This window comes from Grus americana, chromosome 13 (genome assembly GCF_028858705.1).
Source record: "Grus americana isolate bGruAme1 chromosome 13, bGruAme1.mat, whole genome shotgun sequence".
In the NCBI taxonomy this organism is placed as follows: domain Eukaryota; kingdom Metazoa; phylum Chordata; class Aves; order Gruiformes; family Gruidae; genus Grus; species Grus americana.
The window spans coordinates 1,954,210-1,979,866 of record NC_072864.1 but is presented as its reverse complement, the minus strand read 5'-3'; the positions used below and the strand labels follow the sequence as shown (position 1 = coordinate 1,979,866).

General features: G+C 68.6%; 1 protein-coding gene across 1 annotated transcript; it reads right to left on the bottom strand.

The window, feature by feature from the left end:
* Positions 1 to 3: 3 nt before the first annotated feature.
* Positions 4 to 24,916, bottom strand: PIEZO1 (piezo type mechanosensitive ion channel component 1). The gene is made up of 51 exons (XM_054840674.1): positions 24,717 to 24,916; positions 17,517 to 17,612; positions 16,191 to 16,313; positions 15,776 to 15,818; positions 15,519 to 15,681; positions 14,336 to 14,474; positions 13,943 to 14,156; positions 13,513 to 13,678; positions 13,196 to 13,300; positions 13,001 to 13,085; positions 12,824 to 12,915; positions 12,451 to 12,711; positions 12,268 to 12,379; positions 11,935 to 12,113; positions 11,710 to 11,858; positions 11,320 to 11,499; positions 11,145 to 11,233; positions 10,424 to 10,581; positions 10,172 to 10,348; positions 9,898 to 10,023; positions 9,591 to 9,791; positions 9,299 to 9,503; positions 9,079 to 9,183; positions 8,187 to 8,340; positions 7,405 to 7,648; positions 7,183 to 7,279; positions 6,908 to 7,076; positions 6,734 to 6,823; positions 6,498 to 6,586; positions 6,207 to 6,278; positions 5,700 to 5,803; positions 5,525 to 5,624; positions 5,132 to 5,215; positions 4,864 to 5,036; positions 4,661 to 4,782; positions 4,400 to 4,564; positions 4,066 to 4,324; positions 3,795 to 3,983; positions 3,246 to 3,534; positions 3,000 to 3,108; positions 2,764 to 2,911; positions 2,459 to 2,673; positions 2,166 to 2,324; positions 1,941 to 2,088; positions 1,654 to 1,842; positions 1,474 to 1,566; positions 1,170 to 1,342; positions 948 to 1,070; positions 766 to 845; positions 466 to 664; positions 4 to 341 (listed from the first exon to the last, which is right to left on the bottom strand). Exons 1-51 carry the CDS (start codon positions 24,778 to 24,780, stop codon positions 92 to 94), a joined length of 7,518 nt encoding a protein of 2,505 aa, XP_054696649.1. The 5' UTR covers positions 24,781 to 24,916; the 3' UTR covers positions 4 to 91.
* Between the last annotated feature and the right edge of the window lie 741 nt (positions 24,917 to 25,657).

Here is a 25,657-nt window from a genome sequence, read left to right as displayed (position 1 = left end):
GCAGGATACGGCCCCAACTTGGGCGGGGGGGGCTGGTTAAGGCATTGGCGGTGATGTCCCTGGGAAGGGGGGGGCTCGGAGCCCTTTCCCCTTACTCCTTCTCCCGCGTCCACTTGATCATGGTCTCGGGGGAGCGGTAGAGGAAGATGAGCTTGGCGTAGAGCTCCTCCTCCAGCTCCAGCTCGCCCGTCTCCCGCACCAGGAAGATGTCCTGGCACAGCTTCAGGATGCGGTCCACGCAGGGCAGCTCCTCGAACATGATGGAGTGCGAGATCTCGCTGAAGAAACCCCGCACGAACTTCCCGATCACCAGCACGATGGAGACGTACAGCCCCATGATCCTGCAAAACCAAGGGGGGGGGGGGCATCCTGTACCTCACACCCCACCTTTGCTTCGCACCCCTTTTGGGGTACAGCCGGGTGGTCGGTGCCCGCCCCGCCACCCCACACGCCTCCTCCACATACCCATAGCCAGCCAAGAAGCCCAGGCTGGGGGGGCTGACTTTATCGTTGAAGATGACCATGGGGAGGATGTTGCCGTCGTGGGGGGGTGCCTCTTTCAGCCGCACCACCCACCACTCCAAAAAGCTGTCACCCCCTCGGCCGGCACCCGCTCGCTCCCGTTTCAGCTGCACCTCCACGTCCAGGTAGCTGTCCTCCCCATCTGCCGGGGGGGCACCATCAGGGCCCGGCACGGACACCGGTGTGCCCCCAACAATGATTTTTTTTTTGGGGGGGCAGGGGGAGGAACATGGTGGGACCCACCTGGCAGCAGCTGCTTGACAGGGTTGGCTTCGGGGCCATTGGGCGCCCGGATGTATTTGGGGAAGAGTTTGGGCACTTGCCTGCAAGAGAGCGGGGTGAGCTGGGGGTGGGGGGGCACCATCCCGACAAGCATGGCGGGGGGAGTCCAGCCCCCCCCCCGTCACCCCCCCAGGGACACTCACACAGGGGTGTCGCGGGTGCCCTGCAGCAGCTGGGCCAGCTCCACGCGCTGGGGCGCGCCGGGCTGCAGGTCGGTGGTGTGCTTGTCGAAGGTGTGCTCCACCGTGCCCCCCTTGCCCAGGTCCCTGCGGGCAGAGCGGGCAGCAGAAGCTGAGCGTGTGTGGGGGTGCAGGCAGGGCTGTGTCCTGTGTCCCCCCCCCATTTCCCCCCAGTGCCAGCGGTACCTTTGGAAGGTCCAGGTGAGGCGGAGGGTGATGTCGGAGGAGCCGTTCTGCAGCTCCCGCCGCATCTGCTCCCGGCTGGGGGGGCTGATGCTCCAGAGCGAGCCCGAGCTGCCCTCGATGCGGGCCGTCACGATGTCCTCGTAGCCGTACAGCGTGATGAACTGCATGGCCACCTGGCACGGGGAAGGGGGGGGCACGGCTCAGCACCCACCCTGGGGCACCCCCAAGCTGTGCCAGCCCCCCCTGCCCCGGGCACCCAGTGGGATGGAGCAGGGGGAGGTTTTGGGGGGGGGACAGGATTTACCGGCTGCCTCTCAAACTGGTTGGTGAGGGCTTCGTAGTCCTGGGGGGTGAAGGGCTGGATGGATTGCTGCTGGGCGCTCATGGTGAACAGCGGCTGCGGGGGGCACGGGGTGCTCTCAGCGGGGCAGGGGACCCCCACGGCCAGGCCGAGCACCCCAGCACCCCCACCCTGCATCCTCACCTCGTACCCCCCCAGCTTGAGGGTGACGGTGACGTCGATGGGGTGGTTCACAACGCCCACCACGGAGCGCACCAGCGACATGAAGAGCAGCGGGAACCAGATGATGGCCACGAGGAAGAGGATGATGAGGCCCCCCATGCCATACTTCACGATCTTCTTCTTCTTCTGCCCCTTGGGCTGGGGGTATTTCTGGGAGGGGGGAGACAGCACACGGTGCCAGGTGGGCTTGGGGGGACCCCGAGCAACAAGGGGCTTACTGGGGGCCCTTCCTGGCATGACGGCCGTACCTTCTCCGTCTCGCGGCTGCACTTGATGATGAAGATGTTGGCGTAGATGTCCTCCACACACATCCAGTTGGAGAGGGACAGCGTGGTGTCCGTCCAGACCCAGTCCATGACGGCCCGCAGCTCCACCAGGAAGGGCACGAGCCGAAACCTGGGGGAGACACAAGGAGGGGGGGCTGGTATGGCACCCACCGGGTGCCCGGGGGTCCGTGTGGCCCCGTGCCATACCCCTGGAAGAGGAAGAGGTTGAGGTGGTTGTATTTCTTGGTGAGGAAGTTGCCCAGGATGCGGGTGGGGTAGCCGCAGCGGATCTGGTAGGCTGACAGCGAGAAGTAGATGCATTTCACAAAGTACCACAGCTGGGCCACCGTGTTGAGGCTGAACAACCTGCGGGAGGGAGGTGTCACCTCTCTGGCCACCTCCCTGGCCAGGCTGGGCCACCACGTGGGCTTGGGGACACAGAAGTGCCACCCTAAGACCACGCTGTGCCCTTACGCACATCCTCGGGGGATGCTCGCTACCTTTCGGTGACAGCCGGCAGGATGAAGAACATCCAGAGGTGGATGCTGAAGACCAGGATGACCTGGAAGATGAGCTTGCCCAGCACGGTCTTGCGGAGGTAGAGCGCACGGTCGATGACCATGGTGGTGAACTGGATGAGCAGCATGACGAGGAAGGCCTCCGGCACTTGGTCATCCGACAGCGAGGAGGTGATGTCGGCAGCTGCCGAGTGTTTCTGGGGAGGGAGGAGAGGTCAGGATGTGGCCCGACCTGACCCCGCGGCGGGAGCCAGCCGGTCAGTGCCCTGTGGGAACCCGCTGCTCACCCCGAAGGCCCAGAAGCCGAAGATGATGATGATGAAGTCAACCACGTCGGCCAGGAACATGAAGGCGTAGACGTCGGTGGCCGCCCGGTGCTGGGTGTGCAGGATGTCCCGGAAGAACCCGCGCACCGGCCGGTACATGTCCTGCACCCTGGGGGGACAGGGGGGACAGGGGGGACGGGTGACCGCGGGGCCGCACCCCACAGCCCCCACCCCAACCAGCACCGCAGGGCACTCACGTGGTGAGGAAGAAGAGCTTGACCCGCAGCCCAAACGCCTTCAGCTTCTTCTGAGCGTGACTCTGTTTTGCCTCTTCCTCCTCCTCTTCCTCCTCCTCCTCCCCGTCCTCTGCGGGTGAGGCACAGCATGGGTAACAGCCCGGGGTCCTGCAGGGCCACATCCTGCCTGGCCCCAGCACCCCTGTGCCCCAGGGGACGCCAGCCTTGCCCCTTGCCGGGGCACAAGGGATGGGAACCGTCGCTCACCTTCCTCCAGAGCCGCCTCCGGCTGCTTCTTCCCCCGCCGCCTCTTCCTCCTGAACCGGAGCTGCGTGGCCCCGGCCCCCTCTTCCTGCACCACGGCATCGCCCTCCGGCTCCGCGGCCGCACCCGGTGTCCCCAGCTCTGCCAGCGCCTCCGTCCTGTCCTCACGCACCGCTGGTGGCGGGGATGCTGCTTCCTCCCGCCTCTCCTCTTCCTCCTCGTCCTCTGCTCGCTCCACCTCCGCCTTCTTCTTGGGGAAGGGGTGCTCCTCGTGGTCCCACAGCCCGTAGGCCTGGGGAGAAGTACAGTCAGGGGGACGGGGTTGCTGATGCCCCCCACCCCATGCACCTCACCCCCCACCCTGCAGCATCGGCTCCCGCTGCACCCCGGGGACCCAACCAGCAATGGGTGCCTTGGGCAGAAACCAAGGCAGAGCCACCAAGCACCCACTGGGTGCTCTCTGGAGCTCCCATCACCCCCAGGAGCACCTCCAGCTCCCGGTGACACCCACCCAAGCGATGCCCACAATGGTGCCCGTGCCCCGGAGCTCACCAGCAGCAGGGAGCGATGGAAGAAAAGCGCCAGGAGCTGGATGAGGTCATACTTGATGTAGCGGTCGGTCTTCTCCAGGCCCAGGATGCGGGGTGGGAAGAAGGGCTTGCCCTCGTTGCGCACCAGCATGGCGTAGCCGTTCCAGGGGAAGAACCCGAACTGGAAGAGGTATTTCACCACCACCATCACCTGCAGGGATGCTGGGGGTCAGCGGGTGGCAGCTGGGGGGGCCGGGTGGCATCATCCTCTCCCCGGCCAACCCCCTGCCCACCTCGGTGAAGATGATGGCAGTCATCCAGAAGCGCTTGGTGGGCCGGGGAATGGACAGCATGGCCCAGAGGAAGACGAGGATGGGCAGGAAGAGGGAGATGACAGAGGCGGTCACCATGTTGTTGAGGATGATGATGAAGTAGCACAGCAGCTCGGAGTGGGCGGCCACGCAGCGGTACCCAGCTAGCAGCAGCTTCAGGAACCGGTTGTGGGACAGATAAAACTGCTCCGACTCTTCCAGCTCGGCGAAGTACAGCCGCCTGCGGGGTGCAGGGGGGGTGAGCCGGCCCCACCGCCCCCCCGGCCCCAGCCCCGCCGCCCCCACGTCCCCGTACCTGCTCAGGAGGAGCTCGCTGGCCGTCCGGCTCCGGTTCTGGGGCAGGGCCAGGAGCTCCTGAGACCCGGCCACGTCCTCCCGGGACCCCCAGGTTGTCACACGCTCCTGGCTGCCGGGGGGCAGCGGACATCCCACCGGGGCGGGGACGGCTCCTCCGTGCCCACTGGGGACGGGACGGGGACACGGGTGAGCCCCCTGCCCACCGGCCCCTGCCCGCGGCGCTGCCAGCTGCCCCCTCGGGGGGTATCTATGCACCTGCCTGGAAGCGACGCCATTTTGGGGGTCCGCACCCCTGGCCCCCTGCGGGCTCGGCTCCTCGGGGGGCTCCTCCTCCGGCGGCAGGTAGAGCTCATCCAGGACCCCGCGGTGCACGTCCTCTCCCTGCAGCGGGCAGGGGGTCAGCGCCGCCGCGGGGCTGCGACCCACCCTGTGTCCCGGTGTCGTCCCCCCTCCCGGGCTCACCGCGGCCAGCCGGCGTGTGAGGACGTATCTCTCGAGGCGCAGGACGGTGGACATGTCAGCATGCTCCCGGGTGCAGGCGTCCAGCCACTGGGTCAGCCCATCCACCATGGCCCGGCACAGCACCCACAGGAACCGCAGGGTGTTCAGCGCCCGCTGCAGCACGTTGCCCCGCTCTGCCGGGGTGAGGAGAGAGCAGGGGGGTCACTTCACGCCCGCTCGGACACCCCCCCCCCGGACCCTCTGCACCGCAATCCTGCTGCCCACCTACCGGAGCCCTCCTCCTCCTCCTCTTCCTCCTGGCCTTCAGCCTCTTCAGGTGTCTCCAACTCCTCCTCCCTTCCTCCGCTGTCCCCTGCAAGGGTCAGACCCCCCCAGGAAGGGGTAGCAGCAGCTCAGCAGAGGATGGACATTATTTCTGGCCCCCGTTGGGGCTCTCCTGCTCATCACCCCGTTTCTCCCACCCTGCTTAAAAACCAGCGCGGGCACCAGGAGAGCTCAACCCCATCGTAGCCATCAGAGAGTCCACACACACGCCAGGACCCCGCTGAGGTGATGCCCCATTACGGGATGCCGACCACTGCCAGGGCAAACAGCGGGCGCGGGGCAGGGCTGCGTCCCCTCCTGGCCCCCCCAGCCCCATTTTGGGGTGAAGCAGACCCACCTGCAGCGACCTCGGCACCGGGCGGCTCCGGCTGCTCCTGCTGCTGCTCCTGCTGCCGCAGCGCCGTCCTGGTGTTGGTCACCCAGGCCTGGTAGGCGAGCTGGGGGGCAGAGGGGCCGTCAGCACCCCGCGGGCACCACGACACCCCCCCCCCCAGTCCCCCAACCACGCTCACCTGGAAAGCGCTCTGCCTGCCCGGCCGTGGCTCCTCCGGCGCCGCCGCCTCCTCTTCTTCCTCGCTGTCCGACTCGAAGAGGAAGTACTCCCCCGAGTGCAGCACTGCCGGGGCAGCACGGCGTGTCACGGCACGGCCGGTGCCCAGGCAGCCCCGCTGCCGCCTCCCCAGGGCTCTGTGCCCGGCCCGGTGCCGAGGACCCCCGTGGGGATCCCCGCTGGGGACATCAGGGTCAACGACTCAACCCCCCAGGCAGGGGTCCCTCCGACACTGGTCTTTGGTAACGCCAAACCCAGCCCAGCACCCCCAGTCCAACACCCCGTTAGTGCTGGGAAGTGGAGAAGCCCTGGTTAGTGCCCTGCGGCCGAGCACGGGGACGGGGGACATGCAGGGCGTCACCTTGCCGAAAGCACCGTCACCACCGCTCCCCGCAGGTGTTAGCGGTCCCCGGCGGAGGGACCTTGCCGACGGGCTGTGCCCCGTTATGGCCCCGTGCCGGGGCAGTACCTGCGGCGTGGTCTAACCATGGCCGCCACCACCGCTCCCTCTGCCAGGAAGGGTCCGCCGGGCCGCTGGGCGCTGTGGGAACGGCAGACGGAGGTGGGCTGAGAACGGCCGCGCTCGGTGCACCCTCCCCCCAGCATGGGGGGGGCGAGCCGGGGGGGGGGGGGGCAGGGAGGGGGGTTCACCGCAATGGTCCATGGGGGTCCACCGGGACAGGCATCGGCGATGGGTCATGGTCACCCTGCTGTGCCCGGAGAAGGGTGGGGGGGACGGGAGGGACCCCTCGGCTCTAACCTGGCCTGGCCTCATCCTGCCCCTCGCCGGTGCCGCCGGGCAGCCGCTCCTGGTGGTACTTCTCCTGCTTGGCTCGGATCCGCTCCATCCTGCCGGGCAGAGGCTGCTGTGGAGCCCACTCCCCCAAAACCCCCCTCCCTGGGACACCCCCATCCACCCCACCCACACAGGGGTGTCCCAAGGTGCTGGCAGCTGCAGGGTGGGGGGGTCCCAGGTGCCCCCCAAAACCCACTCACTGCCGCTTCAGCTGAGCCAGTGACTTCTTCTCAGCTTGCCGGTGGGAGCGCATGCTCTTCAGGGTGCTGGCCTTGAACAGGGCGACACCCCTGCAGGGACAGGGACGGCCGGAGGGTGAGGGAGGGCACCGGCACCCAAACACCCAAAGGGACCCTCGGGGACCCCAGCCCTACCTGGAGGCCTGCAGGGCAGAGGCCTGGAGGTCCAGCATGACGTGCAAGAAGTAGTAGCTGAGGAATACGCGGCGCTGGAGCAGGAGGAAGAAGAAGCAGATGCTGTCCCAGATGATGCCCGCCTCCTCCACAGGCAGCGAGCAGTCCTGGTCCTTGCCCATCTCCTTGGCTGGCAGGCAGAGATGCAGGCAGGTCAGGCAGCAGCCCAAACCAGCACCCCCAACCCCAGCAGCTCAGGCAGGGCAGCCCCCAGACCCCCCAGGCCAGCAACTCACGGTTGTAGTAGCCCTTGACGGTGCAGACCAGGCTGAAGAGCTGGATCACCCAGCAGAAGTTGCTCTGCATCTGCTGCACGAAGACGCAGGAGAGGAGCTGCGGGAGAGAGGGCAGAGCACGGGGTTTGCCCGGGGACGGCGAGACAGGGACACCCCAGGGGATGGGTGTCCCCAAGGAGCAGCTCAGGGGCCTTTGTGTGGCCGGAGCCTGGCAGCCCTCACCGACAGCATGTTTTTGGAGATGATGACGGTGATGTTGTAGAGGATGAGGCAGTCCCAGAGCACGAGGCGCGCCCGCGCCGGCTTGCGCAGCATGGCGGTGCCGAAGAGCAGGAGGTAGAAGCAGGCCAGCAGGTAGCCGAGGCCAAAGAGGCTGATGCGGGTGGCCCCGGTGATGAAGACCACCACCAGGACGAACCAGAAGAGGTAGCGGAAGACCACCACCTTCGCCATGTCCAGGTACGACCTGCGAGACTGGGCACTCAGAGCAGGGTTCCCATCCCCTCCCAGCACCCATGCTTGGCACTGCCTGGTTTTGGGGCGCAGCCACAGCCACAGCCCAGCCAAACCAGCATGGTCCCAGTCCCCGCGTCGGCCCTGTCGCGGGGGACAAAGTGCCTTGTCCCGGTCTATGGGGTCCCAGTGCCCACAGGGGTACTGCACCATCACCGGGGGTGTCCTGGACCACCGCATCTCCCCCAGAGGTCCCAGCACAGCCTCAGGGTGCTCCTTGTCCCAGTCCTGTCCCCCATCCTAGTGGCAGGGGGTCCTGATCCAGCTGGGGGGGTGGTGTGTGCCACCCCAAAGGGGTCCCAGTGCTGGTGGGGTCCCATCCCAGGGGATCCCAGCCCAGCAGGTCCCACCGCCCGGGGGTCCCATGCTGTCCATACCCCAAGAGGTCCCACCCCAGGAGGGGATCCCACCCACAGCCCACGGGGCGGGGGGGGGGTGTCCTATCCCCATGGTCCCGGGTGCCCCAGCCCATCCCAGCCCCGGGCACCCACCGGCAGTGGATGAAGTTGGGCGTGGGGTTGTGGGGGTCCTGTGCCAGGTCGAGCCGGTCGGTGTTCTCGCCGGCCGCCCGCAGCCACTCCTCGGTGCGCTCGGCCTCGAACACCCGCCACTGCTGGGCCGCACACAGCAGCAGCACGAAGTCGTCTGCGGGCGCGGGGCTCAGGATGGGGCGGGGCTCAGGATGGGGCGGGGCTCGGGATGGGGCGGGGCTCAGGATGGGGCGGGGCTCGGGATGGGGCGGGGCTCAGGATGGGGCGGGGCTCGGGATGGGGCGGGGCTCGGGATGGGGCGGGGCTCAGGATGGGGCGGGGCTCGGGATGGGGCGGGGCTCAGGATGGGGCGGGGCTCGGGATGGGGCGGGGCTCGGGATGGGGCGGGGCTCTGGGGTGCCACGCCCCCTCGCGCACAGGGGTGTGGCACCGAACAAGCCCCTCCCCAAAGGGGTGGGCACCCCAGGCCACGCCCCCCCGGGGTGTGGTTCTCCCCAAGCCCCTCCCTCCCACAGCTCCGGCGCTCCCCAGGCCCCGCCTTCTCCCCGAGGGGGGGGACTTCAACCCAGCTCCTCCCCAGGGGGAGGGCTCTTCCCCGCTCCGCCTCCCAAGGGGGTGGGCACCTACCAAGCTCCACCCAAAGGGGGTGTGGCCACTTTAGCTCCTCCCTCCCCTCCTGGCTGCCCGCCCACCTCCCCCCGGGGCAGGATGGGACCCCCATGGTGGGGGGGGGGTGCCCCACGGGCAGGGGGCTGCCAGGGGACAGGGCACCCCACGGGCAGGGGGCTGCCGGGGGCTGGAGTGGGGGGGGACAGGGTACCCCATGGGCAAGGGGCTGCCAGGGGCTGGGGCACCCTGCGGGCAGGGGGCTGCCAGGGTGGGGGGTACTCACTGATGAGGTTGGTGGATTTGGGGGCCACGAAGAAGTCGGGCAGGTAGAGCCACTTGATGAGCGCCGAGTTGACGGGGAGGGCCTGGCTCCAGCGCCACGGATAGTCTGGGGGGGCAGCGGGCACGCTCGATGCCGACCCCCCCCAACCCCTTACCCAGGGCAGGCAGCCTGCCCATCCCTCAAAGGAGGGGTGACCCCCGTGGCCCCCCCTGCCCCTTACCCACGCAGAGGGCGGGCGGCATGCCCACGCACAGCAGGTACTGGTAGAGGAGGAAGACGACGAGGAAGAGGCAGTATTTGGGCCAGAGACGGGCGATGGCCGCCCGCCGGCGCCGCGTCAGGATGACGACCAGCCAGCAGCCGTGCAGGATCACCATGAAGTTCATCCGCTGCCCGATCACGTTCACCGTCATCAGGAAGCACATCTGGGGCGGGGGGGGATGCAGAGGCTCAGCCTTGGGGTGCTGCTGCAAGTGGTGGGACCCCCCCCCGCCACGGCACCCGCTCCCCACCTCCAAGCCAAACTTGTAGTAGAAGTAGTTGAGGAAGTATTTGGCACAGCTGCCGAGGCCGTGGTCGAGGTGCTCGCGGGAGGTGTCCTCGAAGATGGTCTCGGTGACGGGGGCCACCAGCTGGTGCTGCTTGCGGTAGTACTCCTGGCGCCGGTACACCACCGCCTCGAACACCAGCAGCAGCAGCACCAGGAGGTGGTTCTGGGGGGGGGGGGGGGGGGGGATGAGGGGGTGCTCAGGACCATGGCATGGTGCTGAGCATCCCCCCCCCACATGGTCCCCACAGACGGGGTGTCCCCGTGCCCACCTGGATGTAGCCCAGGTTGGGGTAGCCCTTGCGGATGCCGAACCAGTTGGCAGGGTCCACGGGGCCGCGGTACAGCGTGGAGTTGCCCAGCTCCTCCGGGCTCAGGTTGGTGCTGTTGAGCTGGGGCTGCAAAAGGGAGCGCCACCGGGCGTCAGCACCCCTCACCCCTGCTGCCGGACCCCACCTCCAGCCCGGGAACACCCCCCCCCCCCACCCCGTGCCACCACAAGCACCCCAAGAACCGGGCATCCCCCTGGCACGGCCGCCTGGGCACCTGGGTGCAGTTGCTGGAGTACTCGTGGGGGTCGACGATCTTGAGCTGGTAAAGCATCTTGCAGACGATGATGATGCAGGTCCAGACGGTGGAGAGGCAGGAGGCCATGTGGCGGAAGCGGCAGTAGGGCATGGCGAAGGCCCACAGCAGCACCAGCAAGAAGTTCATCAGCGATACCTGGGGCAGCGGCCGCGTCAGCACCCCGGGGTGCCCGGCTGAGCCCCCCCCACCCTGGGGTCCTGAGGCTGGTACCTCTTGCAGGGCCACCCAGACGGTGTAGAGAGCCACCAGCTTGAGGACGTGGAGCTCCAGCAGACGCCGCACAAAGACCTGCCCGCGGGTCAGCGTGTCCGAGAAGGTCCAGCCCAGCACGATCAGGCGCTCCAGCACCAGCCCCCACTTGGTGGGCACTGCGGGGACACAGACTGTCACGGACACCCCCGCAGCCACCCTGGCTCAGAGGACACCCCAACCCATTCCCATGACCTCCCATGCTTGGAGGACACCCTACCCCCTCCCATAGCTTGAGGACACCCCACTCCATCCCTGCACTCCCCCTGCCCCTTCCTGCCTTGGAGAATGCTCCAACCAATCCCTGCACCCCCCCGCCCCATCCTAGCCTGAAGGACACCCCAACCCATCCCCATACCCTCCCAGCCCCTTCCTGGCTCAGAGGACACCCCGATCCATCCTCATACCCTCCCAAACTCGGAGGACACCCCAAATCCATCCCTGCACCCTCCGAGCCTGTTTCTGGTTTGGAGGATGCCCCAACCCATCCCCATCCCCTCCCACTGGTGGAGGACGCCCCAAATTCATCTCCATACGCTTCCTGGCTTGGAGAATGCCTCGATCCATCCCCATACCCTCTGGACCCTTTCCTGGCTTGGAGGATGCTCCAATCCATCCCTGCACCCCCCAGCCCCTTCCTGCCTCGGAGGACACCCCAGCCCAGCCCAGCCCACCCCGGTACCCTGTGATGCGGTGTCGGAGTCGCCTGTCCCGGCACTCTCGGCAGCAGCCGCATCCCGCAGCAGCCGGCTTCCGTGCAGCTCCTCGGGTCTGTGGGGAGGAGGGCTCAGTGCGGGGATGGGGGGGCTTGGGGGGTGGGGTGGGGTGGGGGGGGTCACCCCAGCACGGGGCCCTACCTGGGGATGTGGCAGGGCGGCGGGGCGGCGGTGGGAATGTGCTCCAGGTCGGTGATGTGCATGAAGGGACGGTGGAAGTAATGGAGCTGGAGGATGCAGGCCAGGAGGAAGAAGCCTGGGATGAGGGTGCTGGAGAAGAGCTCGGAGACGCTGAACTGCTCCAGGCCCAGGTCGCCCAGCCTGGGCAGGGAGGGGAGGGTCAGCACGGGGCCGCATCCATCCCACCCTGCACCGGCATCAAGCCGGCACGCGGGGGGTTCCACCCCTGTTCCCCCCGTGCCTCAGTTTCCCTCCCCATGCGATGCATCCCTTGGCTGTGCCCCGGTGCCACCGCGGGGCTGGCGGCGGCAGGGACCCCGCGGGGTGGGGGGTTGGGTTGGGGACACTCACTGCTCATCGGTGAGACCCGTCAGGTTCCTCCAGTACATGGGGAAGTCCTCAAACTGGAAGGTGTAGACAGCGATGAGCACCAGCATGGTGTACGCCACCACCAGCCACCAGAAGCCCTTCAGCACCTTGCGCCACAGGCTGTAGTACACCTGGGGGACGAGGACATCAGTGGGGCCACGCCAGGGACGGAGATGGGGACAGGGAGGGGTCCCCAAACCCCCCTACCTGGAAGAGGGTGAGGCAGAGGAGGAAGAGGAACATGTAGACGATCTTGTAGACGACGAGGCGCCCGGCGAAGCTCACCACGATGAACATACCGGCGCAGACGCAGATCCAGTATTTGGCGTAGAAATCCCGCACCAGCACCCCCAGCGCCTTCAGCACGTCCCGCTGCCGGCTGGGCTCTGCACGGCAGGGAGGGGGCTGCAGGCAGCCGGGCGCGGGGCGGGGGCGTGCGTCCCCCCATCCTCGGCAGCTGCCCACCGCCGGGTGCTCGCACCGGGGGATGCTCAGCCCAACGCAGGGTCCCCCCGGGTGGGTGACGCCAGGAGCCCTCACCCGTGTCCGAGACGGTCACCTCCAGGAGCGGGGTGGCCGGGGACCTCCTCGTTAGCAGCTTCTCCTTAACGAACTGCCGCAGCAGCAGCCAGAAGGTGAGGGTGAGCAGGAGCTGCGGGGACAGGCGGTGAGCAGGGACAGCCGGGTGCTGGCGGGGACAGGGACGGGGGACACCAGACTTACCTGAGCCCCCAGGTCCAAGCAGGGATATTTGGGGTGCACCAGCCCCAGCTGCTCCAGGCTCATGAAGCCAACGCGGGTGGGCAGCTCGGGGGCCAGATCCATGCCCCAGACGTACTGCAGGCTGCAGAGAGCCACGCCGTAGAGGAGGAGGAAGGGCGAGCAGAGCATGGCGAAGTGATGCCGGCTCCGCACCGTCCAGATGAGGCACGCCCAGAGCAGCAGCACGAAGGTCAGCCAGCTGTGGTAGGTGATGCTCCACACCTGTGGGCAGGCAGGATGCGGCCGCTCACCCAGGCTCAGCCCGGGAGGTCCCCCCCCCCCCCCGCCCCGGCCACGCGTGCGTGTCCCCCCTCACCCCACCCCAGCCCCTTACCATCATGGCAATGAGGGCGCAGACGTAGCTCTGGTTCATGACGACGTGGCCCAGGGCGTGCAGCGGCAGCCGCTCCGACGGACGCCTCCTGCCTGGCCGTGGGGAGGGGGACCGTGAGCCACCCCCCCGGGCCGCGGGCAGGGCTTGGGGAGGGGGAGGCGGCGGGGACGGGCTTACCCGGCTGAGGCGAGTTACCCATGACGTGGACGGTGCAGTTGTCGGCGCCGCTGCCCGGCTTCCCGGTGCTGGGGGACAGCATGGGCTGGCGGGGCAGAGAGGGCTCAGAGCCCACCCCAGCACCCCTGGAGCACCCCACGCCCGCTCCCCACAGCTCGGGCATCGCTTGGGGGGCACAGCCCCCCCCAAACCCACCTTGGTGTCCTCAGCCACACCATCGGTGTCCTTGGGCCAGCTCTCCAGCTCCACCAGCTCCCTCGCCGGGCACCTTGCCGGCGGCTGTGCCGGCACCGCGGTTCTCTGCGAGGGGCAGGACCCAGCTCAGGGCACCCCGCTGCAGTCGCCGGGGAGCAGGATCATTCCCTGTCCTGCTACCGAGGCACCCCCCCACCACAGGAGCCCCACTGCCCCCCACCTCCCCTCTGCCGGGCACCCATGGTGCCGGAGCGGTCAGAGCAGCGGGGCATGCCAGGCATCGGCACGGGGTCCAGCTCGGCCCTGCAGCCCCTCACCCTAGCATCCAGCCGGCGCAGCTTCACCAGGGTGGCCACGGTGTAGTAGAGCAGGATCAGGATGCCGGGGTTGGCATAGACGGGCCAGGAGTGGCCGGTGTTGAGCACCAGGGCGTTGGGCCAGGAGCAGTTGCGGTACAGGATGATGTCCTTGAAGCCGAACACCCTGCGGGGACAGAGCGGGTGGCATTACCCCCCCAACCGGGACCCCCGCCATGAGCCAGGGTCCCGGCACGGCACATGGCTTCACCGGGCAGCCTCCGGTGCCCTCCACGGTGACCCGCCGTAGCTGGCAGTGGGATGGAGGGCAAGTGAGGTGCCAGGCTGGCTGCTCAGCTGGAGTGGCACGGGGACCCACAGCACGGGGACCCACGGCACGGGGACCCACGGCACGGGGACCCACGGCACAGCTCCCTCCCCAGGGACTCACCGTGCCCAGAGGGTGGGGGGTGGGAAGACCCCCTGGACAAAGGGTGTCTGGTAGGCATAGAGGCAGAGGAGGTGGCCACCGGCGTAGACGCCGACAAGGACACAGAGGATGTTGAAGGCCAGGCGGCTGGCGGGGAGGTGGCAGGCCCACCACGTGCACAGCCCCACGAAGAGCAGGTAGTAGACGCTGGAGGAGGCGGAGGGCAGGGTGATCCCTGGGGAGCAGCGCCCCGCAGGCAGTCAGTGCGTGGCCGAGCATCCTCCAGCCACGCAGCCCCCAGCCGAGCATCCCCTTGGACCGAGCATCCCCCCCCCGGACCGAGCATCGCCTCCGGCAGCATGGCCACCGAGACCCCCCCAACTCACTGCATGCCCCCCCCCGTCCCGTACCCACCGGCCAGGGCCAGCAGCAGGATGGCCAGGCCCTTCCCGGCCGCCCAGAGCAGCCAGTGAGCCGTCACCCGCAGCCTGGCACTCAGCGGCGTGTCCGCGTCGGCCGTGCCACCGTGCCCGTCCGCATCCTCCTCTTCCCCCTGCCAGGCGAGGAGAGCATGTCGTGAGCCCCACGGCCTGAGCCCAGGCGGCCCACCAGCTCCAGGCTGCTCCTGGCCGTGCCTCAGTTTCCCCACATGAGGGAGAGCGCGGGTGGACGGCCGGGGCGCCCTGCCCAGCGCTGTGCGGGCGCGCAGCCCGGCACCTGGCTGTGTTTCTCTCATTAGCCGCTTGGAAAGCGCCTCCGAAAGGCGGCTGTTTTCCTTGGCGCCAGCGCCCGGGTTCCCAGCACTGAGCTTTTTTCCAGGCTGCCTCCTGCGCTGGCCCCGCGCTCACGGCAAAGGCATTCGCATCGGCCCGCGCTCCGGTTACAGCCTGGCCACGGCCGGGGACCGGCAGGCAAGCGCCCACCACGACAGCCCGGACCAGCGGGGAGCACCCCAAAAACGGGGCTGAGCCCCGAGGGGTGTTTGCTGAGCTGGGGGGTGCCATCGGCTTGGGGTTGCGGCTGCTTGGGTGACCCCGGTGCCACGAGCGCAGCGTCCCAGTGCCCTGCCGGCACTGCCAGGCAGAGCAGGCACGGCACGGCACGGCACGGCACAGCACCCAGCCCTGCACCCTGCCGGCACGCTCAAGCTGGGTGCCAGCATCCCACGATCGCCGGCCCCGCTGCCCTTCCTGAGCCCAGGGGTTCTGGTGTGGCAGCGCCAGCTGGAACCTGGGGGTGCGGGCACCGCGCTCCCCCTGCCGATGGGCAGCCCCGCATCCAGCGGTGCCGTGGGGCCGGGCTGTTTGCCGGGATCCCTATGGCAACGCGGGAGCAAACACGGGCACTCCTCCGTGGCTGACTCACCCTGGCCCGTACGAGGTGTCGTGATGCTGACCCAGCCCTCCGCCGCTGCCCGCTCAGCCGGGCGGCCGAAACTACCGCAACCCGGGTCCCCGGCCACCAGGAACGTCCCCGTGCCAAGCCCCCCCGTGTGTGCCAGGCTGCCCTCCCTGGGGAGGGGATGTGTGCTGGCGGCAGCGGCTCGGTGGGACGTGGCAGGGGGCACGGTGCCGGCGGTGCCGGGGTCGGCTCTCACCCGCTCAAGGGGCTCCAGGGACTCCGGCCTCCGGCCGCGGGCGGCAGCACTGGCCTTGGGGACGAGGCGGTGGCACAGGCACAGGCAGAGGGACGAGACCAGCAGGATGCCGACGTCGGGCGCCACGAGACGCACCGAGTTGGGGATGTCGCTTAAATCCAGCCTGGGGGGGTGGGGAGAGCGGGGCAGGGGAGGGCTCGGGGGTGCCCCCCCCGCCACTGCCAGCCCCCGGCCCCACACTGCCGGGGTGCCCTTACCTGGTGACCCCGATGTGCCGGGCAAGGACCTCCCAGGTACTGCCTGCAGGGAAGCAGGGAGGTGCTGAGTTCGGCAGCCCCGTGCGGGCAGGCTCCGAGCCCCCCCGGAGCAGGCGGCTTCCCCACACCCCACACCCATGGGGACCCAGGACGGGGTCTGTGCCCAGTGCGGCGGGCACCCTGGCACGGCACAGCATGGCCCCGGTGCTGAGCACGTGGATGGGACCCCACAGAGCCTCAGCAGCCCCCCCAGCACCCAGAAGGATGGGATCCCTGCACCCACACGTCACCATTTTGGGGGTCCAGCCCCGGAGCACCGTGAGGAGGGGGTGAAGCCTGGGAGAGCAGAGGTGCAGGAGGGCGAGGGCAGGCGTGGGCACCCCCAGGGCAGGCTGCCCCAGCACCCCGTACTCACAGCTGGGCCCCAGCAGCTGGTCCAGGATGGGCAACGTGTACAGGCATATTTGGAAAACAAAGTGGGCAAGGAGGAAGAGGATGCTGGTCCCCAGCAGAGCTTTGAGGAGGCGGACGGTGTGACCTGTGAGACACGGGCACCCCATTACCCATCGCCCAAGGGGACCCCCAGCATCGCCTGGGACCCAGCACCCCTGGGAAGAGCTGAGAAGGGGGGCACTGCAGCTGTGCCCAGAGATGCCAGGGGTCTGCCCCAGAGACACGGTCCCACCAGCACCTTGCATGTCTCACCATGCACCCTTTCTGCTGCGTTACTGGGGAAACTGAGGCACGGGGTAACGCAGGGAGCCGGGGCCCCGCAACCACCCTCCCACCAGTCGGCACCGGGCGCTTCCCAGCCCCGCTGAACTGGGACCGGTATTGGGATGCAGCTCACCATCCCGATCCCCGATGGAACATCCCGGGGGGGGGGGGCTCTGGGCAGGCGCCAGCAGGTCCCCCGCACCATGAGCCCCGTCAGACCTTCCACCAGCTGCAGCCGTGCCCCCGTCCCACCCGGCTCCCCGGGCCGCACGCCTCTTTTCCTGGCCACGGGACAGGCAGCGAGCCCACCGCAGCTGCGTGCCGGCCGGGGGGCGGCCCGGGGCCAAAAACTCTCCCTCCACTTGTTTTTTCCTGTAAATCCACGCGAAAGCTCTCGGCAGTGCCCGGCTCCGGGGCCGTACGAGCCCATGAAATATTCAGAGAGCAGAGCTTTTAGCCGCGGCCGTGCCAGGCGCTGCCAGTTTGTTACGGCACGGCTCAGCCTGGCACGGAGGGCAGGGAGCCAGGCAGGGCTACGGGCAGCCGGGACCCACCGTGGGGGGGGGACACGTCCCATGCACCCACGGCAGGGGGATGCACCCCTGCACCCGCCGGGGGTGGTGGGGGGGGATGCATCCCCCGTGAACGCCCACCGCAGGGGACGTGCCCCACGTGCGCGGGCAGGGCGGAGGGGCTGCTTGTGGCACATCCCTGCCCACCCAGCGGGTACAGCCCGGCCCTGAGGTTTCTGCTTAATAAGGCTGGGGCTCAAAACTGGCCATTTCGGAGCGGGAGGTCTATTAATAGCCGCGCTGGGCTATAATTAACAGAGCGAGGCTGCCACACGGAGCCACGCTGCCCGGCCGGGGGGAAACCGCAGGAGAAGGACGGCAGGTACCTGCCGCAGAGCGGCTGGAAGCCCCCGCGCTGCCCAGCACCCCCGGGCTAGAGCTGCCTGCGCGGTGCCCGCCCCGCTGCCCGCCGTGCCCGGCCCGCTCCCCACGCCCCAGGCTGAGCCCCTTACCTCCGGCCGAGCGCTGGGTGGGCCCCGGGAACCAGGGCAGGAGCAGCAGGAAGAGCAGGTACACCAGGGACAGGACGTTGAAGCGGAAGAGGCAGGCTGGGGGCAGAGGTACGGGCAGGGTTAGTGCCAGGGATGCGGCACGGGGAGGGGGCTTCAGCCCACCAGGTTCCCGACTGCATCCCCCCACCCCGGGGATCCCCGAGGATGGCACCCCGTCCTGCACCGCGAGGGAGACCCGGGCGGGAGGTGAGGGACACCCAAAATGAGAGGCACCCCAAAATGATGAGTAGTCCCGGACAGAGGCTCGCGCCCCCCCAGAGATGCCAGTGGGAAGAGAGGGACACGGGCAGGAGCCCGGCTGGGTCAGTCCCAGTGACCCGCACGGGTGGCACAGCAAGGGGGGACGGGACACGAGAGCCATGACCCCAGACACGTGGGGTGACGAGGGGACGAGAGCCATGAGCAAAATCCACTGCACTTCCGCATCACTCCTGCAAGACCATGCCGAGGTTCGCAGGGACCCCCACGGCCAGGCTGGGACCCCCACCCACGGCCACCCCAGGGCTGGCACAGCCCCTCACCTGCACCCAGCCCTGCTCTGGGCGCGCCACCGCCTCGCCACCTTCCCGCTCGCTTATTTTTAGACCTAAATTACAGCTTGTTTGCAGGCGTGAAACCGTCGGAGGAGCTGGGCAGGGAGCAGGGCTGAGCCAGCGCCCCGCAGAGCCGCCGCCGGCGGGGACGGGGACCTCACAGTGGGGACACCGTGGCCGGGGACGCAGCGTTCCCATCGGCTGCGTGCACACGCCAGGCGAGCGGTGACAGACACTGGCACATGCACCCGGTGCGAGCTGGCACCAGCCGCGGGACAGTCTGCAGCCACCCAGCCGTGAGGCCACGGTGATGGGCACGAAGAGTCGTGGGGGTCTGCACAGCACAGCGGCTTTGTTTTTTTAACCGTGTCCCCACTCCAGGCGGTCCCAGGACATCCCTCTGTCCCCTCCTCTGCAAACCAGAGGGACGCGTCCCTGCGCTCCCCCCAGCAGGCTGCTCTGGGTAGGGGGGGCCCCTCTGGGGCAGCCCAGGGAGGGGATGGCCACAGGGAACCGGTGTCGGGGACCCCAGCTCTGCACGGCCAGGAAGGGGACATGCCCCCCTTGGCACCCCACTTGGGAAGGGGGCGAGGCAGCAGGGGCCGAGAGGGCATCCCCCAGCACCGTGGGGGTGGCGGTGGTGGGGGGCGGCCAGGCTGGGTGCCAGGGGACGTGCTCAGCACCGCCAGCCCAGCACGGCCCTTCCTGTGTTTACAGGGTTTCAATGGGACGGCACATCCTGGGGCGAGGGACGGCATGGCCGGGGGGGACACGGTGGAGCCCCCCCATCAGCAGCCTGGCACCCCAGGGACAGCGGGGCATCCTCAGAGGGTGCGGGGGTGGCAGGAGGGGGGGCACCCAGGAATGCACCCGGCAGCCTGGGGCACGTCCCACGCAGCACCCGTTGGGGCTAATGCCAGTCCCCGACCCCACAGCAGGGTCCCCAAGCTGCCTCCCTCCCCCGGGGAGCGCAGGCAGCACCCCAGCATGGGTGGGGGGCATGGAGAGCCCAGGGTGGGGGGACTGGGACCACCATTGCACCAGCCACCTCTCTGCGGTGACCCCGGGACACATCACCTCCCCGCACGCTGCCGAGGGTTGCTGGCTACGTTTCGGCAAACCATGATCTCATGGAGCAAATATTCCCCTTTCCGCGCCAGCGGCGACGGGGCCGAGAGGAGCCTTCCCAGCGCGGGGGCGAGCCGCTGCTCCGGCTTACGTGGGAGCCAGCCAGCGCCCCCCCAGCCCCGACCCCGCTGCCCACCCACCCCTGCGCCAGGGCAGGGTCCTTTGGGTGCCTGGGGCGAACCAGCCGCAGCGTGCGTCCCCCTCCCAGCCATGGTCACCCTGTGGGTGCTGGCGGCACGGAGGGGACCGGCTGTGACATGGCCCTGCTGGCATCGCCTGGGCTGGGGTCTGCCCGAGAGCTGTGGGGAGGACAGGGGTCGTGGGCACCGTGGGGAGACCCACGGGCACTGGTGGGCACCAGGGAACCGTCCATGCCCAGAGAGACAGCGTGACCTACGTATTTTGTGTCACCTGGGACCAGGGACATGGCTCCCGGGCAGGGGCCAGCACGGAGCAGGCACCCCGGTGGCATGGCTCTGGGTCACCTGTGGCACCGGGACGGGCTGGCAGCAGCTGCCTGCCAATGCAGAGCACCCCGCTGCACCCCGGGGCCGAGCCAGCACCCATGGGACCCCCCGGCCGACAGCTCCCACCCCACCTCAAGGCATCACCAGGAAAGGTGCCGGCAGGGCGGTCAGTGCTTGCCGCAGCTTCGACCAGCTTTTAAGGGCTCGAGGATGAAGAGGGGAGGAGGAAGATGCTGACGGCGTACCAGGCAGGGAGCAGCCCCCTGGCACGGCACAGCCCGGTTTGGGAGCACCCACGGTGCCCAGCTTTGCACCCATGCCTCCTCGGCAGGGCCGGCTGCACCAGGGCGTGCCGTGCTGTGCCATGCCATGCCGGCGGTGTGTGGGTGCTCCATCCTGCACAGTTGGAGGAAACCAGTTCCCTGCCGTGCTGACAGTGGGGAAAGCGCCAGCGTGGGGAGAAAAACCAGTTTGGCCTGTGGTGAGGAGAAAACCCTGCGGCAAAAACCACCCTCCCACACCCATCGTCCCCACGAGGAGCCAGGCGGGTGGGTGGGTAAAGCACCGTGGCACCCACTGTCCCCCTCCCCGTGCAAGCAGCACCCATCGCCCACAACGCCCCGCGATCTCGCCTCTGCTGCACGCACGGGGCAGGATCTGGCCCTCGCTGAGCATCCCCCTTGTACCCCCAGCAGGGTTATCCTGGATCCATGCCCCAAACCCCCCCCTTCCCCAGCCCCGTGAGACCCCGGGGAGTCAGGAGCAGCCGGCCCAGCTCCCACGCTGCCGGGGAGTTCACCGCCACCGCGGCCAGCACCGGCAGCCAGCAGCACTTGAAATATTAACGAGGTTAATGTGCCGGCAGGAGGATAAATTGCAGCGCCGGGGAGCTGGGTGAGATGTGCTGGGTTTCCTTCATGCCGGCCTTGAGATGTCCCCGTGGGAGGGGAAGGGGGTCAGCTGGGGACCCCAGGGGAAGGCAGGGACCCAGCGATGAGGGTGGGGGCGGCCGGGGAGAGCCGGCACCGGGGTGTCTCCCATTGCAGCGTGACCAGGGCAGCGTGGGAAGGGCGGCTGGGGGAGAGGGTCGGGGTCTGGCACAGCCCGCTCCCTGCAAACCGGGCACCGTCCCGTGCCTGGCTGGGGATCCCTACCCAACTGCATGGGGAAGGGGGGCTCCCTGGACCCCGCCGGCCAGGGGGGAGCCCCACAGCACCAGCCCCACAGCACCAGCCCTACCCATGCACGGCCCATACACCGACTGGCACCGGCACAGCCGCTAGCTCTGTGGGGACCTGCGGCCGCTCAGGATTAATTAGCAGAGCTCTTTAATTCCCTGCCTGCCCTGCTATTTTCACACAGGCCCGTTACCGGCTGCCGGAGCCCGGCAGCTCTGCCAAGCCGCTTCCCCACAGCGGGGTCCTGCCTCCTGGCTAACGGCCCCCAACTGGGGTCCCCAGCGCCGGGGGGACCCAGACAGCGTCCCCAGGGCATCGCTTTGCACCCAGCACCCTGCGCTCTGCATCCACTGGCTGCAAACTAGAGGCAGGCTAACGAACCCTGGCCACAGAGGCTCTCCCCATCCCAAAATCTGGTCGGCTCCAAAGCAGCAAGCCCCAGGGCCGGCCATGCCGGGAGAACCAGCCGCCGGCACGTTCCCAGCCCCAGCCCCGGCTCCTCTTTCCGGGAAGAGGGAGCAGCCCCGCTGGTTCACCCGCCGCATCCTGTTTTTATGGAAAGTTAATCCCGCTCCTGCCAGTGCCGAGGTAGCGGCCGGCCCTGCTCCCCAGGGATGCTGCGGGAGCTGCCCCAGGAGGGCACCGGGCTGGGTGCCAGCCGGTGCCGCGGCTGCCAGCCTGGGAAACCCCAGCAGCCGGCCAGCACCTCATGCAACGGGACAAGGAACCCAGCAGCTTCGGGGACGGGTGCTCAGTGCCACCCAAGTGCCTAGGGACACTCCTTTCCCCAGCACCCCCAGCCCCGGGGCTGCCGTCCCTCCACTGGGCGCACACCAGGATGGGGACGGCCCATGCCAAGGGGCCGGAGCAGCCCCCAGAGCCGTGGGCTCAGCACCCGGATGCCCGTGCACATCTCCCGCTTGCACACCCTGTGCACGAGGACCCCCAGACCCTCGCTCCCATCGCACCGGAACATTCCTCCAGCCACCGTAATATTTCCTACGCACAGCTCGGAGCCATGATGGTTTATGCCGTATGGCAATGCCAAACGGCGCCTAAACAGCCCCTCGCTCTTCACTCAGCCCCAACGGGCACCCCAGGACTCCGCTGCGATCGGGGTGCAGAGGATGCAAAGGGTTAAACCCGGCCGAGCCCAGCCTGCAGGAACCCGGCCGGACCCAGAGCTGCTCCCAGGCGAGCCCAGGGGCAGAGTGGGGACCCTCTGCACCCCCGGGGAGCCCCCACAGCGTCACCCACCTCAATGGGGCTGTGCGGGGGCTTTGCAAAAGGCTCAGTCCCGGGGAGATGGGCACCCCGGCCTGGGCAGCGTCCGGGCAGGCTGCAGGCAGCCGGCCCTGCATCTCCCTTCCCCCTGTGCGCCTGGGGAGGAAACGGGAGTTGCTGCTCTTGGAGATAGCAGTGGCTTTTTTTTTTTTTTAATTTTTCTATTTTTTTTTCCTCCTCTTTTTTATTTCCCTTCATTTTATAAAAAGCACCTGACCGCAGGAGGCAGCTGGCTGCAGCCCACGTGCCCACCCGCACCCAGCTGGGCAACAGCCCCCCTGCAGCACCCAGCGCTGGCCGGGACCCCCTCCCCAGCACCCCATCACCTCCTGGCCGGGAAGGGGGGCTCAGCCAGGAGGGGCTGTGTCCTCACCTCACCCCAGGTCAGGCTCCTCGGTCTGGGGGAGACTGCAGCCCTAGGGAGTGGGGCTGCCGCCCTCACCCATCGCTTCTACTCAAGCACCGCGGAGCCGCGCTGGAGCGGGGAGCCGGCACAGCCAGGAGCATCACCCAGCCCGGGGGTCCCAGCACAGACCTGCCTGGTCCCCACACGCGTGGGAAGGCACGGCAGGCTGTGCCCCCCGCCAGCTCCGTGCACCCCAGCATCCCCACCGGGTGGGGATACGGCCCATGGCACGGCTGGGAGCCGCACCGTAGGGGTCCGTGCCTGTGCCGGCCCGTGGGAAGCGGGGGGCTGCCCCGAGCCACGCCGTGGGGCCCAGCTCCTGCGCCTCCACCCTCCCCGAGCTGGCCGGGAGCCACGAGCACACATCCTCCGGACGTTTGGGAAGAGCCTAATTGCCGGGGAAGGAAGGGCCACAGGCGGGTCGTGCTCTGGGGCTCTTCCTACCCCCTCTCAGGTGCAGTGGGACGAAACACATCCCCCCCGTGCCTCAGTTTCCCCCTTGGTGCGTGTGCGAGGCCCCAGCCCGCCCGGACCCTGCTGAGTCACCCGCACAGCTATTTTGACAAGCGGCCGGAGCAGGAGGGAGCTGCTCCCCCAGGACAGCCCCCGCCCAAGCAGGGCCCCAAATTTAAACAAGCCGCCTCCGAGCTCACCCGGAGGGGGAACGCCAATGCCACCGGCACCACCGGCCGCAGGAGGCGGCGGGACCCCGGCACAACATCCTGTGCCGGAGCAGGGGGGGAACAGGCAAGCAAGCCTGGCACGATTTGGGGTCAAATCAGCATAATCGGGACACGAGGGCCCCATGCGCGAGGCCGCGCCCAGAGGCCACGTGTCGCCCTGTGCACCCATGGGATGCGCCCGGCAGCTCCCGCGCCCTGGAGCGGCGGCTGCCACCGCACCGGCCGGAGAGGGCTTGTGCAAGTGGCACCCGGCCACCTTCCCTTCCCAGCCCCGTTCGTAGGCAGGGTTATAATTAACCTCCTCACATCCTGCGCGATGCACTGAGTCACTCCTCGAGCAAACCAGAGCAAATAAAGAGAAGCTTTTTCAACAGTCACCGACTTCCTCTGCCAGTGAGGCTCGCCCCGTGCCGGCGGCATGGCCAGCACCGCACACCCCAACCCGGCTCCCTGGAACACAGCCGGGATGAGGGGCTGCTCAGCTGGACGTCACCTCTCTGGGTGACGCCGCCCCCAAAAAATCACACCGCTACTTCCCCAGGCTGCAGACCCCCCGGCACGGGCGGCGTGAGCCCGGCGACGGTGGCCAGACCCTGCCCGTGCCCGGCCACAAGGACCTCGTTGAACAATCCTGTTTATGGAGAGGTTTTTCCTTTGCGTCTATGTAAAGGTAAACGCAGAGTCCCCGAACACGCTCCCCCGAGCAGCCGGGGTTCAAAGAGCCAATTCTTGTTCTGCGCGTCCCAGGACACGGGTATTTTCCAGGCCGGTAGCCAGACGGTTGCCTCGGTGGGTGGCGCATCTGCCTTCAAAGGCCAGCGCTGCTTAAAACGGGCTGGGAGCAGCTCGGGAGCCGCGGCCCTGCAGAGGTTGCAGCACCTGAGGTGGGTGCGCAGCTCCCTGCCACGGCACCGGACAGCACCCAGGCACGGAGCAGGATGGGTGCCAGCTGCACCCCCCCACACCCCCCCCCCCCATCATCGCCCATCCCAGCTGCCCCGTCCCAGCACCCTCTTTGCCCCCCACCTTGCAAGAGGCAGAGGAGCGAGTGGGGTGACACAGCGGTGTCCGAACGGGGACGGTTTTGGCCGGTGCCCGCTGGCTGTGCCCGTGGGGGGGGGGGGGGACGACACACGCACACACACACAACCAGGGCGCTGCCCCACGCCCGGTCCGGAGAAGTTGCAGTGTTTCCCGAGAGCGGGCTCGGTCCCGCGTGGGGCGGGGGGGGGGGGGCCGTGCAGGCTGATCCCCCATGGGGCTGGGGGGGGGGGCCACGCCACCCGCCGCGCGTCCCGCCGCCCACCCACCCACCCACCTCCCCCGGGGCCGCCGGCGGCTCCTCCCGGCGTGGGGAAAAGCACCGCGACCCGACTCACGCGTGGGGAGGGGGACACGGGGCGACACAGAGAGCACCCCCCACCCCAGACCCCGACCCCCCCCAGGTGCGGCCGCACTCACCGGCGAGCAGGGCGAGCGGCAGCAGCAGCCAGTACAGCCCGGCGCACAGCGCCCGCCGCTCCATCCCTTCAGGCGGCCGCGGGCCGGGCCATGCCCCGCCGAGCCGAGCCGAGCCGTGCCGTTCCGCCCCGCCGGGGCTGGGCAGGCCCCGCTGGCCGGTCCCGGAGCGCAGCGAACGGACACGCTTTCCCCCGCCCCGTTCCCGCTGTCTTTATAAGCGGCGCCGCCCGCCCCCCTCGGCGGGCTGGCCCGGTACGGCACGGCACGGCACGGCTCGGCACGGCTCTGCTCCCCGCGGCTCGGTACGGCTCGGCTCGGCCCGCCCCGCCTAGCGCCGCCCGCCGGCACTGCAACCGAGCCACCGCTGCTACGAGTTGGCCGGTCTCAGCCCCGACGGCAGCGGGGGCGGCCGGGGAGAGGAGGGGGCGAGCACGGATCCCGCAGCCCTCCGGTTCCCGTCGCCGGCAGGAAGGGTATTTGCGGCAGGGGAAAAAAAAAAAAACAACAACAAACTGTCAAAAAAAAAAATTAAAATAAAAGCTGATGTGTTTCCTGTTTGTTTCTTTAAAAAAAAAAAAAAAAAGAAGCCGGAGCTAATTGAAGCTGAGTGCTCAGCTCGGGGCTCGGTCATGCCTGCGCGGAGCCCTGCAGCCGGGGCAGAGAGCGGATGCACGAAGCCATCGTGCTGCACGGGAGCGGGACGCTCGGGCCCACTCCCTCAGGAGCAGCCGTGCACCCCTGGGAGCTGGGTGCTGTGTCCCCGGAGCTGGGTGCACGGTCCCATACCCCCGGAGCTGGGTGCACACTGCGCACCCTGGGGAGCCAGATGCATGACCACGCACCCGTTGAGTTGGGTGCCCAGATGAGGGGAGCTGGGTGCACAATCACATGCCCCAGGGAGATGTGTGCCTCGATGGTGGGGCTGGGTGCTGGGTCATGCA